Below are 15022 nucleotides of genomic sequence, written 5' to 3'. Positions count from 1 at the left end.
AGCTGTGTTTTGATGGCCACTGGCCTTTTAATTTATTCGTGCTCTGTGAGCACACGCAAGCAGCGGTCACTACTGAACGCTAAGGCAAGTGCAATGAAAGATTACATCCTGACACCAGTGCCAGCATCAGGACATACTTTGTGGGCAGAGTTAGCGTGCGATTTGTATGGCCACCGAAGGATGGTATAAATATCCAAATGGCCCTTGGCAGAAGGAAGGTTCCCCGCCCCTGCTGTAGAACATCGCTCCTTTTAGTTCCCCACACACCACTGCTCCCTGGCAAGAGCTCTGCACTATAATGAAGGCAGCTCCAGCCCTTTCCGTGACATCGTCCCTCACATAGTGCACATTTTCCAGCTACACTTTATAAAATATCTGCAGAATTGATCAAATCTTCCAAAATGAGACATATAGGACGCGATTCATCAATTCATCTATTGTTCACGCCAGTCTTGATGAGGGGGGCATGCTGGAGTCAGACGCTCCTGATTCATGGAGTGGCATAGGATCAGGAGTGTTTGAATCAGTTGTATTGGACAAATGAAGTACAACTCTATGTGAGCCTCGCCATAAATCCTACTCCAGTCCCTGCCGGAGTAACATTTGTGGCATAGCAAATGCTACTACTCTTCATGAATTTGACGAGCAGTGGTCACCACGCCCCGTCTAGTCCACCCATTTTAGCAGAACTGGGAGAAACTAGTGAGGACACCAACAGTTGCAAAAATTAGGAGCTGCGCCTAAATTTTGCAACTTTTCAAAGCTTTTATGCCAGAATTCTAGGGTGAAAGCTTTGATGAATCAGGCCCATAATGTCTACAAAATGATTCAATAACTATATATAGCCTTGCCTGTGAGACGGATATTTCTCTCTGATCGAGGAGATAATCAGCTCTTCAACTTTCTGATCTGTAGCTGTCACTAGATCCGCCGGTGAGCTCTTCACCATCACAGAAACTTCCTCTTTCAGTGCTGCACATACCATCTGCAAAGCATCAGGAGAAATGTCTAAAAGGACCTACAGTGAGATGGCATTCATCTATGATCCTTGAATCAAAAAAGACCAGAGCAATGTAATAAAATTATATATATATTGAAATTATGAATTTTTTTTTTTTACCAGCCATAGAATGATTTAAAGGAGTTGCCCAGTCCAAATGGATAAGCACTGTGCGTTGCAAGGATTTGACGGTTTCAGACCCGGGATCGGACGGTATGTATGGCACAAATACATACTCCCTGCCTCGCTCCATATACTTGTATTATGTCTAGTGATGTAACCATTAAGTGGGTGTGGTCGACAAGAGGGCACGGCCTCACCTCATACGCACGCCCACTGGCCGGGAGTATGTATAACTCATACAACTCATACATACCCTCCGTTCCCGGGTTTGAAACCGGCGAACCCCCGCAGCACATAGTGCGTGCGCTGGAAGGATTCATAAGTCTGCATTCACACACAGAGTGACTGCAGGCTTATCAATTTGGCTGGACAACCTCTTAAAATTCTCCCCAATTCAAGAACTTTGGAATGGGGATAACACCAGTTCATAGTCAGTAAAGGACATGGAGAATAGTAAGGCTATGTTCACACTAGGTGTTTTTTCAGCGTTTTATTTTCTGCAGCAAAACCTGATCTCTTGGCAGGAAAGAAGCTGGTCAAAAACGCAGGTTTTGGTGCATTTTTACTGCATTTTTCAGGATCCCAAAGTTCAGCTTTGCTTCCACCACAGAAGCATGAACACAGGTCACCAATGCAAGACATATGTGAAAGCATATTAACCACAATTACAAATGTAACAGTGGGGGATAGCTGTTCAGGAATAGTTTTTATAACATTGAGTTTGTAGGACACTATCTATTTTCACAGTGTGGTCTGCTATTAAGTTGCTCAGTCATCGTTCAATTTCACACCTCCGTGGGCCACAGGTATTGTTCAATTTCACACCTAGCTCACCCATTGTTTACATTTTACACATCACTAATTTAATTAAACAGTTCTAATCCAAACTGCCATCTCAGGTGACCAAGACAAGATGGTAAAAATCACAAAAATAAATGAGTTTCACATACTGCTGTAGTTGCTTTTTATCCCACTAAAAATGCATCAAAACCTGATAGCTATGTTCACACTAGGCGTTTTTTCACCACCCATTACTTTCAATGGGTGAAAAACACAGAAAAAAAAACGTTGAAAGAAGTCACATTCTCTATTGTGCAAAAAACATGCATAGCACAAAGTACTGATGACACAAAAACCAATGTGTGTGCATGAGACTTCTAAAATCTCAGACTTTGCTGGTACTGTAAAACGCAACTGAAAATTTGATAAAAATAACGCTGAAAAAACGCCTAGTGTGAACATAGCCTTAAACCTAAATGGGCTTTCCCATGTCAGTAAGTGTTAGCATAAGGCTAGGACTTTGGATTTGTCACAGGGGCACCAGCTGAACTGGAGCAGTGCTCCCCAATTCACATCATGTTTTTCAGATGTCCTTAGTATTGCCCAGGTTATAATTCAATCACCTATACAATACATAAAATCCTTGAATACATGATCTGTTGTTGGTGGGCCTGGAGGATGGTATTTGGGGAACACTTTTATAGCGCAATGTAGACAACTAAAAAGGTAAAATGAATTCAGTTGATATATCTTTCAATACGCACCGCTCCAGCTTTTCTTGCTACTTGGACAGCAAACTCCATACATTCTTGCCATTCTGCCATTTTAACCTAGATAACAAAAAATTGGAATTACGCTTGAGCCCCAAACATTTATCAATAATGGGTTTTCTAGTACTTGGAAAACTCATCGGGGTCAAATGCCTGATGGGATGTTATTACTTCCATAAGACCACAAGAATGGCAGAGCTTGGAGTGGTAAGCAATTCCAAGTTATTTTAGAATGCTACCTTTCGTTATAGCAAACGTTTGAGATGCAATAGAGTTTCCCACGCACTGAAAGGGGTGGTCCAAAACGAACACTTATTTAATCTTAAATATCTATTAGCTTTTCTAGCAACATAGTAAAAAAAATATATATATATAGAAAGTAACTTCCTTTTTGATGACACTTCGTTTGAGAATCGCAGTGCATGCTGGGATACCCAAACGAGACGTCATCAGGGGGCAGAGGGAGTCTGTCTTCACCCGGTAATGAAGAGTCATCAGTGATGTCAATTTCAGGAGGATGGGCTAGTTCCTGCTCTGCTGAGCATGTGTCGGTTGTCAAATCTTACATATGCTCAGTGGGATCTTGTCACTGTGTAATATTCTTTTTTCATGCACAGTGACAGTGTGCTACCTCGCCAGCTCTGATAAGAAGTGACAAGTCGGCAAGAGAGTGCACTGTCAGCAGGGCTGTGGAGTCGTTAAGCCAAACCTCCGACTCCTCAATTTCCCTGACTCCCAACTCCGACTTCACAGCACTGCCTCACTACTGAGCATGTACATAAAGTGCAGCACAGATTTATCTCAACTAAAAGCCGAGATCTTAGATCAGGAATAGAACATTTCATAACTTTCCCAAATTCTTATGGAAAAATTTACAGCACATACTGAATTGAACTACTGTGTCCATTTCCCCCCCCAAATTTGACTCCACAGTCCTGACTGTCAGTGTCTATTTGTAAGGCTAAGACCCAGCAACCAGAAAAAGTAGAGACTAGCCCTGCCCACAAAACCAATGTCAATTTCAGGGGAGGTGCTGGTCTCTTTTTCTTCTCGCCGGGTTTTCTCCTTACAATCTGCACTTACAGGGCTCTTGCTAGCTCATCACTTTTAATTAGGGCCGGTGTGGGAGCGCACTGTCACTGTGTATTAACAGAATATTGTACAGTGACAAGATCCTGCTGAGCATACATAGGTTTTGACAACCCACACATGCTCGGTAGAGTAGGGATTAGCCCAGCCCTGAAACGTCACTGATGACTCCGTTTCAGGGTGTGGGCAGAGGCTGTGGCCATGACCAGGGCTGGACTGGCAATCTAGCAGTTCTAGCAAATGCCAGATGGGCCGGTCCGGCCGTGGGCCGCATTACCTGCTATTAGCAATTGTGACGGAGCACAGAGCCGAAGGCTCCGTCACTTAATTAGGCAGGCCGCGGGCATCCCTTCACACACAGCACAGGTCACTTGCGCAGGCGGGCCGTGGGCATCCCTTCAGCCGGGGGCTTGCTGGAGGCAGTCGCATGCAGAGGACGTCGGCGGTCGATGACGTCACCTGCATCGCACCGCCAGCGTCAACTGAGAGACGGGACAGAAGAGGTGATGGACGCTGAGGAGGATGAGGAGACAGGATTAGGCGAGTATAAAGATTTTTTTTATTTTTGGGTGCTGTGGCGGTCCATCATACTACATGGGTGCGGTTTGTGGCGGACCATCATACTACATGGGGGCTGTTTGTGGCGGACCATCATACTACATGGGGGCTGTTTGTGGCGGACCATCACACTACATGGTGGATCTTCATCTTGTGTGGGGGCTGTGGTGGACATTATACTGTGTGGAGGTCTATAGGGCACATTATACTATGTGGTGGGCTGTGGTGACCTTCATACTGTATGGGGTGATTAAGGGGGACATCAAATTTAATGGGGTGGTTATGATGGGCAACATGCTTTATATAGGGGTCTGTTGTGCATCTCATACTGTATATTAGGGGCAGTGCTGAATACCATAATGTATGGGGGGCTGTGGTGACCATCTTAATATGTGGGTGCTGTGCTGCATCATACTTTGTATAGGGTTTGTGGTGTCATCATACCACGTGGGGCATAATACTCTATGAGGGTCACGAAAGGGGCATCATAGTGGGTGAGACCACTTAGGGGCTTTAGTAGAGGGAAAATAAATGTAAGTGCTGCAATACATATCCTCTGTTTCTTAGAAAGTTGTAAGCTATGCCATTCTTTGACGTGATAGGACTTGACTTTTTCTACAGGACCTGTTATTTGTATGTACTCCCCTTGGGAGGCCAAATGGGGGGTCATTGTCATTATGGGGAAGCAAGGAGGCATTATTATTATTATAAGAAAGCACAGGGGCTGTTTGTATTATTATAACTAGGTGCATGGTCACTATTATAAGGGGTCACAGGGGAATTATTATAAGGCAGCACAAGTTGTGGTTTTTGTAGAGGTGGTAGAATGAGAGGAGGGTCTTGGAAAAGCAGTAAAGATGCCTGTTATATTTTACAAGGACGAAGTATGGTCAGAAGAAGAGGTCATGGCGGTCTGGGCCGAATTAAAAAGAAGAGGGAAAACGAATGACAACAACCAGCGAGAACGGCACTGGTGAGAATCTGCACAGTACACACATATATGGTCTGTAGAGCATTATATGGTCAATGTATGGTCGTGATATCAGTCCTAGTGCAGTTTTTTTAATTAAATGGGTTGTCCAGGTTTAATGTTAAAGTCTGCAGTGACTCTGTATGACTGCAGATTTCTGAATCCTCAGTGTGTGCATTGCGTGCTGTGAGGATTCTCCGGTGTCAGGAGCAACCGGTCATGTGACCACAAGTATGATTTGACTTCAGGCGATCACGTGCTGGCTAGATGTGCACGGCCTCTCTCAATACAAGTCAATTTAGCAAAGCAGAGTACGTTTAGTTGGAATGTGGCCGGAGGTGTGGAAATCCCATACTTGTGGTCACATGACAGCCTCTCGCAACGCTGGCACCGGAGTATACTGATAGTGCGTGCTGTGAAGATTCAGAAGTCTGAAGTCACATAGACTTTAACACCAAGCCTGGACAACCCCTTTAACAAACAGTATGGTGGTATTATCAGTACTGTATATACGGGTAATATTTGGTTATGGTTTGTTGGTATTTGTCTGTTATATTGCAATATTGTTATTATTCAATTTTATATAGCGGTATTGAAAATCTTGATTTCCTTCAGGGAGGGTAATATAAGTAATAGACATCTCCATCTGGGGCTCGGGGGCTGGGACAGCATGTGCCTGCGTGCTTTTACATGCCAGGGCTGAATTTCAGTCCCAGTCCGTCCCTGGCCATGACCACAGCTCTGCCCCTTGATGACATCTCGTTTGACTAACCCAGCCTGAACTAGGGGCTCGCAAACGAAGGGTCATAAAAGATCCTAGTTACTTACCGGTAACGGGATTTTACAGAGCCCATGACAGCACCACCTGAGAGAGGGTATCCGCCCACCAAGGACAGGAACCTACTGAATAAAAAGGCGGTACCTCTCCTCCGCATCAGTTTTTGTTTCAGAGCATGAGAGGGCCTCCGAAGACAGGTTAATACATAACCACCACCTCAACATATGTACTAAACACCTTAAAAAAAAAAGTGCACACCACAGTGATAAAGGGGAGGGAATTAATAGGGTGCTGTCATGGGCTCTGTAAAATCCCGTTACCGGTAAGTAACTAGGATCTTTTCCCCTTCTCCCATGACAGCACCACCTGAGAGATTTATAGAGATTAAATACCAGAGGGAGGGATCACCGCTTGCAACACCCTTCTACCAAAGGACAGATCAGTAGAAGAGGAAAGGTCAAGACGGTAATGTTTGTAAAATGTAGCAGGGGATGACCAAGTTGCCGCCTTACATATAATGTCGATGGGCACATCCGCCTTCTCAGCCCAGGAAGCAGCTACCGCTCTGGTGGAATGGGCCTTCAGGTTCTCAGGAACCGGCAGATTGCTAGAAGAGTAGGCTAAGGTAATAGTATCCCTGACCCATCTAGCTATGGTCCCCCTTGTAACCTTAAGTCCTTTCCTAGCCCCCTGAAAGGATATAAATAAAGCGTCACTCTTTCTCCAGGCTTTTGTCACTTCCAAATACTGGACTAACACCCTCCTAACATCTAAGGTGTGAAGCTTATATTCCTCAGAATCCCTAGGATTAGGATAGAAGGAAGGGAGAGTGATTACTTGAGTCCTATGGAACTTGGAGGCTACCTTTGGAAGATAGGCCGGGTCTGGTCTTAAGATTACTCTATCCATACATACTTGAGTGAATGGATGGTTAATGGATAGTGCGTGTAAGTCACTGACTCTACGAGCTGATGTCAGGGCCACCAATAGCGCAGTCTTTAAAGTTAAGATTTTTTCTGAAACCTTCTCTAAGGGCTCGAAGGGAGGTTTGGTTAATGCTTCCAGAACTAAATTAAGGTCCCAAGGAGGCATTCTTGGAACAGGAATAGGTCTGGATCTATGACAGGCTTTAATAAATCTAATGATCCATCTATTTGCTGCCAAGTCATAATTATACAGTGCCCCCAGAGCAGATACCTGTACCTTAAGAGTACTGGTGGCTAGTCCCATGTTTAACCCCTTCTGGAGGAATTCTAGTATGGCCTCAATAGGAACCCTCCCTTTGGCAGACTGACCCGAGGTAGACAAGAACTTAGCCCAGGTTCTACCATAGATTCTAGTTGTTATGGGCTTTCTACTTGCTAGAAGGGTAGTAACAAGATCTGGAGAAAACCCCCTTTGCGTCAATAGCGACCTCTCAAAATCCAAGCCGTCAAATGCAGGCCCGCTCTTTGGGGATGACAGACTGGGCCCTGCCTGAGGAGATCCGGGATGTCCGGAAGAACCCATGGATCTGCTTGGGACATTCTCTTCATCCAAGTGAACCATGGTCTCTTGGGCCAGAACGGGGCGATCAATATAACCCTCGCCCGTTCCTCTCGGATCTTCCTCAGGATAGTAGGGATCAGTACTAAAGGGGGAAAGGCATAAGCTAGAGTGAAATCCCATTGAATCTGCAGCGCGTCCACCGCAAACGCCCCCTCTTTTGGATTCAGGGAGCAAAAGGTTTCGGTCTTCCGATTGTGTCTGTTTGCAAATAGATCTATCTGGGGCTGTCCCCACCGATCCACAATCTGTTGAAAAACGGCTGGATTCAACTCCCACTCTCCTTGTTTCAAGATGTGACGACTCAAGAAATCGGCCTTTATGTTCTCTTCCCCTTTTATATGCAGTGCCGAGAGCGTAACCAGCCGACTCTCGGCAAAACTGAAGATCTGATCCGCTATTAACATCAGAGGGAGAGACCTGGTACCCCCCTGATGGTTGATGTAGGCGACTGTTGATCTGTTGTCTGACATTATCCTGACGTGAGGACCCTGAAGAACAGAACTGAATTCTTTTAGCGCGTTTCTGGCTGCCAACAGCTCTTTCATGTTGGAAGAGAGGCTTGTCTCGCTGTCCGACCAGAGGCCTTGTACAGAACGATCCCTTAGGTGAGCTCCCCAACCTTCCGCACTTGCGTCTGTTGTAATTGTATCCGACACCTGGAAGGTCCAAGGAACCCCCAAAGATAGGTTGACCGGAGATGTCCACCAGTCCAGGGAGTTGATCACAACATCTGGAAGAGATATTTTCCCATTCAGGCGACCTTTGAGCCGCCTGTCCGCTGCCAGAATCTCCTGTTGAAGACACCTGGAATGGTGCTGGGCCCACTGAACCGCCGGAATGCAAGACGTCATTGTACCCAACAGAGACATTGCACTCCTCAGGGTGATGGTCGGATTGCTGACAATCTGAGATGTTAGGGATCTGATCTTCAGTTTCTTTTCCTCTGGCAGAAGACAGGTTTGGTTTTCCGAGTCCAGAATGAGACCCAGGAAAGACTGAACCCTCTTTGGTTCCAGCCTTGACTTCTCCAGATTTAACAGCCAACCTAGGCGTCTTAGACTGGCCATGACGTCCGCCAGGGCTAGAGCACAGAGTTGACTTGATCTGCCCACTACTAAGAAGTCGTCCAGATAAGGGATGACTAAAATATCTCTTTCCCTCAAGTGTGCTGTGACCTCCAGAATGATTTTTGTGAAGACTCTCGGCGCCATGGAAATGCCAAAGGGAAGAGCTGCGAACTGAAAATGCCTTACGTGCCTGCCGAATTGTACAGCTACTCTTAGAAACTGTTGATGATCTGGCAAAATCGGGACGTGGTAGTAGGCGTCCTTCAGATCGAGGACGCACATAAAACAGTCCGGAAATAACATCTTTATGGCTGATTTTATTGTTTCCATCTTGAAAGGCCTGTAGATTAAATGGTCGTTCAGTCTTTTTAAGTTCGCAATGGTCCTGAAGGAGCCGTCCGGCTTCTTTATTAGGAAGAGGGTCGAATAGAATCCTCTTCCTTGCTCGGGTACAGGTGTTTCCACCAGAACTCCTTTCCTGAGCAGAGAGAGAACTTCCTGCTGTAAGGCTATCTGTTCCACTAAACCTCTGGGGGCTGATATTTTGACAGTGTTCTTGGGCCTGCTCTTGAACTCTAGTGTGAGCCCCCTCCTGATTATCCCTAGGATCCAAGAATTGGATGAAATTTTCTTCCAGGCAGGCAGGAAGTGGGACAATCTTCCTCCCACCTGGGGGGAACTGTCACTTAGGGGCTTTCTTATTCTCGGAGGAGGGACCCCCAAACATGAAGCCTCTGCTATACGGCTTTCGGTCTTTCCAGCTACCTTTGTCTCTGGGAGCTTTACTGCGGCTGTATTTTCTCTTCCGAAAGGAACTGTTAAATCGGGAACCAGACACCGTGGGAAATCCATGTTTTTTGTCTGCGGCTTTATCTAGGATGTCATCTAGACCTTTGCCGAACAAGAAGTCCCCTTCACAAGGGATTGAGCACAGTTTAGACTTTGACTGCACATCTCCTGGCCAGCTCTTGAGCCATAGCGCCCTACGGGCTGCGTTAGAGAGGTTTGCAGACCGGGCAGCCAGCCTAACTGAATCTGCCGATGCATCTGCCAGGAATGCAGCCGCTCCCTGCACAAGAGGAAGGTCTGATAGAATTTTCTCCCTAGACACATTCCCCCTGATCTGGTCTTCCAATTGTTGAAGCCAGATCATCATAGATCTAGCAGTGCAGGTTGCTGCTACTGCCGGTTTAAGGGCCCCTGCTGACGACTCCCAGGTTTGCTTAAGGAAGGACTCCGCTTTTTTATCCAGCGGGTCTTTTAAGGCTCCTAAATCCTCAAAGGGCAGAGTGGATTTTTTTGAAGATTTTGAAATGGCCACGTCAATCTTAGGGGTTTTGTCCCATTTAGCCGCATCCTCATCCTCAAAGGGGTACCTCCGCTTGGAGGATGACGGCAGCTGACCCTTCCTCTCCGGTTTCTTCCATTCCCTTTCTATCAGAGATTTAATCCTGTCATTGACCGGGAATGAGCGTCTCCTCCTTTGGTCTAAGCCCCCGAACATAACATCCTGGACTGTTCTGGGCACTTTGGTATCGGTAATACCCATAGTCCCTCTGACGGCTTTAACTAGTCTCTCAGTATTATCAACCGAAAAACAAGGTCTGCCCCCCCCATTATCATCCGAAGACTCCGATGACGATGAGGAGTGATTAGAGGAGGAAGGCAGTTCTCTCGTAAAACGGGACTCCACTGATTCCTCTGATTCTGAAGAAACTAGTTTTCGCTTCTTCTTTTTGAGTGAGGTTAAGCCTCTTAAAGACTCTCTGACCTCTGTCTGGATTAGATCCTTTAATTCTAAAGAAAACCTGGGGGACTCCTCTGCAATGGTTTTCTGAATACAGTCTGAGCATAGGTTTTTGGCATAGGAGGTGGGAAGACCGATTTTGCATAAAGCACACTCCCTGTTTTTATTTTTAGCACTACACTTCTTCGCCTCCGGAGGCGGTGGTTGCCGTTCACATGAGGGCTCCCATCTGGCGGAGGTGGACTGACGAAGTCTTTTCTGACCAGTCTTGCCGGAACTCGTACGCCCCTCACTGCTGTGACTTTGTCGATGGGAAGATTCCCGTTCCATTTGTTTGAGCTGCTTGCGCTGCTTTGATGGCTGTGGCTGCTGCTGTACTTCCTGTGGCGGTGACAGCTGCTGCCCAGGTGACTGCGGTTCCTCATTCATCATGGCGGGGATGCAGACACCGCCATCCTGATTGCTCCCCATCCTTAAAAGCAGTAGGGCTCCACCTCCTTTAGGCTCCTCCCCTTCCGGCAGCGTGCTCATCTCTTTCTCTTTTTTTTTTTTTTTTTTAATTTTAGCCAGCTGGCGCGCTACTCGCAGATCCACCTGCCTCTGCGCGTGCGCAGCCCAGCGGCACCCGGCGCGCTTGCAGCGGGATGACAGCTTCCCACCCGCGCATGCGCAGACCCGGTTTCCGGCGCACTCCGTGATAGGGCGCGTCAGCACCCCGCGCGTGCGCAGCCCGGACTTCCGGCGCGCTCCGTCACAGGGTGCGACGCGACCTCCACGTGCGCAGCCCGGAAGACCTGCCGGCCGGCGCGCTCAGTTCATCTTTGCGAGGCGCAGACCCGGCCGCAGGCCCCGGCGCACGCGGGGAGGCATCCAAAGGAAACAGCACCTCCTCCCCACACGCAGACCCGGGCAGCAGCCAGACGGGCTGGGAACAGGGACCATCTGCTGCTTCCACGGCCTCCAGGCCGCACCGTCCATAATCCAGGTACGTGAGGTACCACCTGGTGAGGCTCCCATCAGGGACAGGAACCAAAACTGATGCGGAGGAGAGGTACCGCCTTTTTATTCAGTAGGTTCCTGTCCTTGGTGGGCGGATACCCTCTCTCAGGTGGTGCTGTCATGGGAGAAGGGGAAAAAAGGAAGTAAACTAACTAAAGTATACTAGGAAATCAAATTAGATTATTACACTAAATAGAGATTTAGAGTTAAATTTGTGTTAATGTCGGACCACCCCTTAAGAAATGTTTAGATATCTGCATGCTTATAGCTATTCTTTATAGCTAACCAATATAAATGTATCCCTAAAGCTCACAATGTGACCCCGTCCACCTGTATTATGCTGGAAAGTCGCAGCTGAACGGAGCGATCTCAGGCCGTGTGATCAAAGTCACCGTCTTCCCAGCCTAATGGAGGATGTGTCCGGGAGGTATTTATGCTTCTTTACTTTATTCAGCACATTTGAGATATTCAAAATGGGTAGTGGACACCTTTAAATGTGCGGTATTTGTGCCACTAATGACATATCAACCTATCAACAGGGTAGGTGAAATATATCTGATTGACAGCAGTCTGTGACGGGGGACAGAACCCCCACCCCATCTCCTTTACAATGACACTATGTATGTCTATGTATTACACATTGGAGTTTCTGCACATTGCTTACCCCCCTCCCCCGGCTAAAAATACTCAAAAACGCTAAAAGGAATATTTTTACCCTTCAGTAACAAATGTAGTGGGACCTCTATGTTATGTAGATTTCCCTGCATAGTGGGGTTTCTCAATGATTAAATAGGTTGTCCACTACTATATAAAATGTCCCCAATGTATTTAAACTGTGGAGAGAAGTTTGTTGTTTTTTTAATACCATGCTTGTTCATTATTGCCTGTGAGTGGCGCTATGGCTGACCCCTGGAGAGGGAAAGCGCACGGTGGATGCTGGGCTGTGATTCGCGGGGACACCCCGCCCACAGCCCATCAATCAGGTGGGAGCGAGTCACCGAGTCACGCCCGACTTGACATGACATCAGCAGATGTCAGAGCCGGCTGCGGCCGGGGGTCACGTGATGCCTGTGAGCGGCCAGCGATAGCGCTGCTCACAGTCAATAGAGAACAAGAAAGGTATTTACAAAAACCCTGATCTCCACAGTTTAAATACATTGGGGGCATTTTATATAGTAGTGGATAACCTCTTTAACCCTGTATTTATCTATCTCATAGACTTTAATCCTGATGTGCTATATCCTCAGACAGGACCACAAGTATACAAGAAGTCACCAGGGGCTGGTCCTCCACAAAGATGGGTAACCTCTCTGTGAATAAGTAATACAGGGAAAGGCAAGTACCTTATATGAGGGCTGAAGGACAAGTGGAGCTCCTAATGACAGTGAACAGAAAAATGAAAATTTATGTGGCTCCGACAGAACCCAAGCTCGGACTCCATTTAAAGCTATAGTTAAACTGTAACCAATACAGAGAAGACGTCAAGGAGTACATTTGGCAAACCGCACATTGACCGTTGCAGGTGGCATAACCAGCAAGGGTCAAAACAGTGGGAAGTGGGCTCATTTGTGTTACTCAGATGGCAAGAAAGGCTATGTTCACACACTGCGTTTTTTCAAGGGGGTTTTCTGCAGCAAAACGTGATCTCTTGCCAGGAAGGTTTGTTCAGGATTTCGCTTGCAGATGCTGCAGCCAGTCACTAGGGTGGGAGGGGGCAGATGCTGCAGCCAACCACTGGGGGAGGGAGAAGAGGGGAGACACAGACACTGCAACCAGTCACCGAGGGGGGGGGGGGTAGACGCTGCAGCCAGTCACTGGTGGGGAAGGGGGGGGGGGGGGGGAGGCAGACGCTGCAGCCAGTCACTGGTGCGGAAGGGGGGGGGGGGAGGGGAGGCAGACGCTGCAGCCAGTCACTGGTGCGGAAGGGGGGGGGGGTAGACGCTGCAGCCAGTCACTGGTGGGGAAGGGGGGGGGGGGGAGGCAGACGCTGCAGCCAGTCACTGGTGCGGAAGGGGGGGGGGGAGGGGAGGCAGACGCTGCAGCCAGTCACTGGTGCGGAAGGGGGGGGGGGGGGGGAGGCAGACGCTGCAGCCAGTCACTGGTGCGGAAGGGGGGGGGGGGGGGGGGGGAGGCAGACGCTGCAGCCAGTCACTGGTGCGGAAGGGGGGGGGGGAGGCAGACGCTGCAGCCAGTCACTGGTGCGGAAGGGGGGGGGGGGGAGGCAGACGCTGCAGCCAGTCACTGGTGCGGAAGGGGGGGGGGCAGACGCTGCAGCCAGTCACTGGTGCGGAAGGGGGGGGGGGGGGGGAGGCAGACGCTGCAGCCAGTCACTGGTGCGGAAGGGGGGGGGGCAGACGCTGCAGCCAGTCACTGGTGCGGAAGGGGGGGGGAGGCAGACGCTGCAGCCAGTCACTGGTGCGGAAGGGGGGGGGGGGGTAGACGCTGCAGCCAGTCACTGGTGGGGAAGGGGGGGGGGGGGAGGCAGACGCTGCAGCCAGTCACTGGTGGGGAAGGGGGGGGGGGGGGAGGCAGACGCTGCAGCCAGTCACTGGTGCGGAAGGGGGGGGCAGACGCTGCAGCTAGTCACCGGTGGGGAAGGGGGGAGGCAGACGCTGCAGCCAGTCACCGGTGGGGAAGGGGGGAGGCAGACGCTGCAGCCAGTCACCGGTGGGGAAGGGGGGGGCAGACGCTGCAGCCAGTCACTGGTGCGGAAGGGGGGGGCAGACGCTGCAGCTAGTCACCGGTGGGGAAGGGGGGAGGCAGACGCTGCAGCTAGTCACCGGTGGGGAAGGGGGGAGGCAGACGCTGCAGCCAGTCACCGGTCGTGAAGGGGGGAGGCAGACGTTGCAGCCAGGCCTATCACATCACTCCGCACCGGATACTCCCGGGTTTTATTTGCAAACATAGAAGGCTTGCAGCACAAATACAACTCGACTCCTTATTGGAGTTACCTGAAAAGATTCCATTACAGGACTCGGCTTTACTCACCGTTATCTCAATGACGTAAATCAGTCAGTGGCGTCCCCGGCACAGCCTCAGAAGGAAACGAGCAGTGATACAGCCGGCTTCCTGATTTACAGCGCATGCGCAGGCGGCCAAGCTCGCTGTACTCATACCGCCTAGTGTGGGTGCGGGGGCGGGCCCGGCCATTAACACTTCGTTACCTTGTTTCTTGTCATGTGAATACACACACACCTATATATATATATATACACACACCACACAGACATACATACACATACTCATTCTAAATACACCACATACACATATGCAGACACATACCACAAACACATATACATACTCTGTATACACACACACATACATACTCTATATATATACCACACATGTATACATACATATACACCTATAAACACACAAATATACACCACACAGATGTACACACACACACACGTACACACCCCAAGCGCTGTGACGTTTTGCACCTTTTCTTCCACACGGCCGTGCCAGTGTTGCTTTTTTGTGGGATGAGTTGTAGTCCTGAATGACACTGATCATTTTACCAAATAATATACTGAAAAATGTGGAAAAATGTATTTGAGGTGAAATGTCAAAAAGCAATGCAATCATTTTTT

General features: G+C 48.6%; 1 protein-coding gene across 1 annotated transcript in view; it reads right to left on the bottom strand.

Annotated features, from left to right (window-relative positions):
• The window catches only part of IMPA1 (inositol monophosphatase 1), a 48260-nt gene extending 33696 nt beyond the window's left edge, over positions 1 to 14564 (bottom strand). Inside the window, exons 1-3 of the mRNA XM_073679534.1 lie at positions 14418 to 14564; positions 2668 to 2733; positions 852 to 985 (exon numbers count right to left, since the gene is read on the bottom strand). Of these exons, the coding sequence (XP_073535635.1) occupies positions 852 to 985; positions 2668 to 2727 (194 nt within the window). The 5' untranslated portion in view covers positions 2728 to 2733; positions 14418 to 14564. The remainder of the gene's footprint in view (positions 1 to 851; positions 986 to 2667; positions 2734 to 14417) is intronic.
• Between the last annotated feature and the right edge of the window lie 458 nt (positions 14565 to 15022).

The sequence above is a fragment of the Phyllobates terribilis genome, unplaced genomic scaffold, assembly GCF_046119375.1.
Source record: "Phyllobates terribilis strain yellow unplaced genomic scaffold, ASM4611937v1 Scaffold_4__5_contigs__length_816908805, whole genome shotgun sequence".
In the NCBI taxonomy this organism is placed as follows: Eukaryota; Metazoa; Chordata; class Amphibia; order Anura; family Dendrobatidae; genus Phyllobates; species Phyllobates terribilis.
Note: the sequence above shows the minus strand (reverse complement) of the source record. Positions and strands in the feature narration are given on the sequence as shown.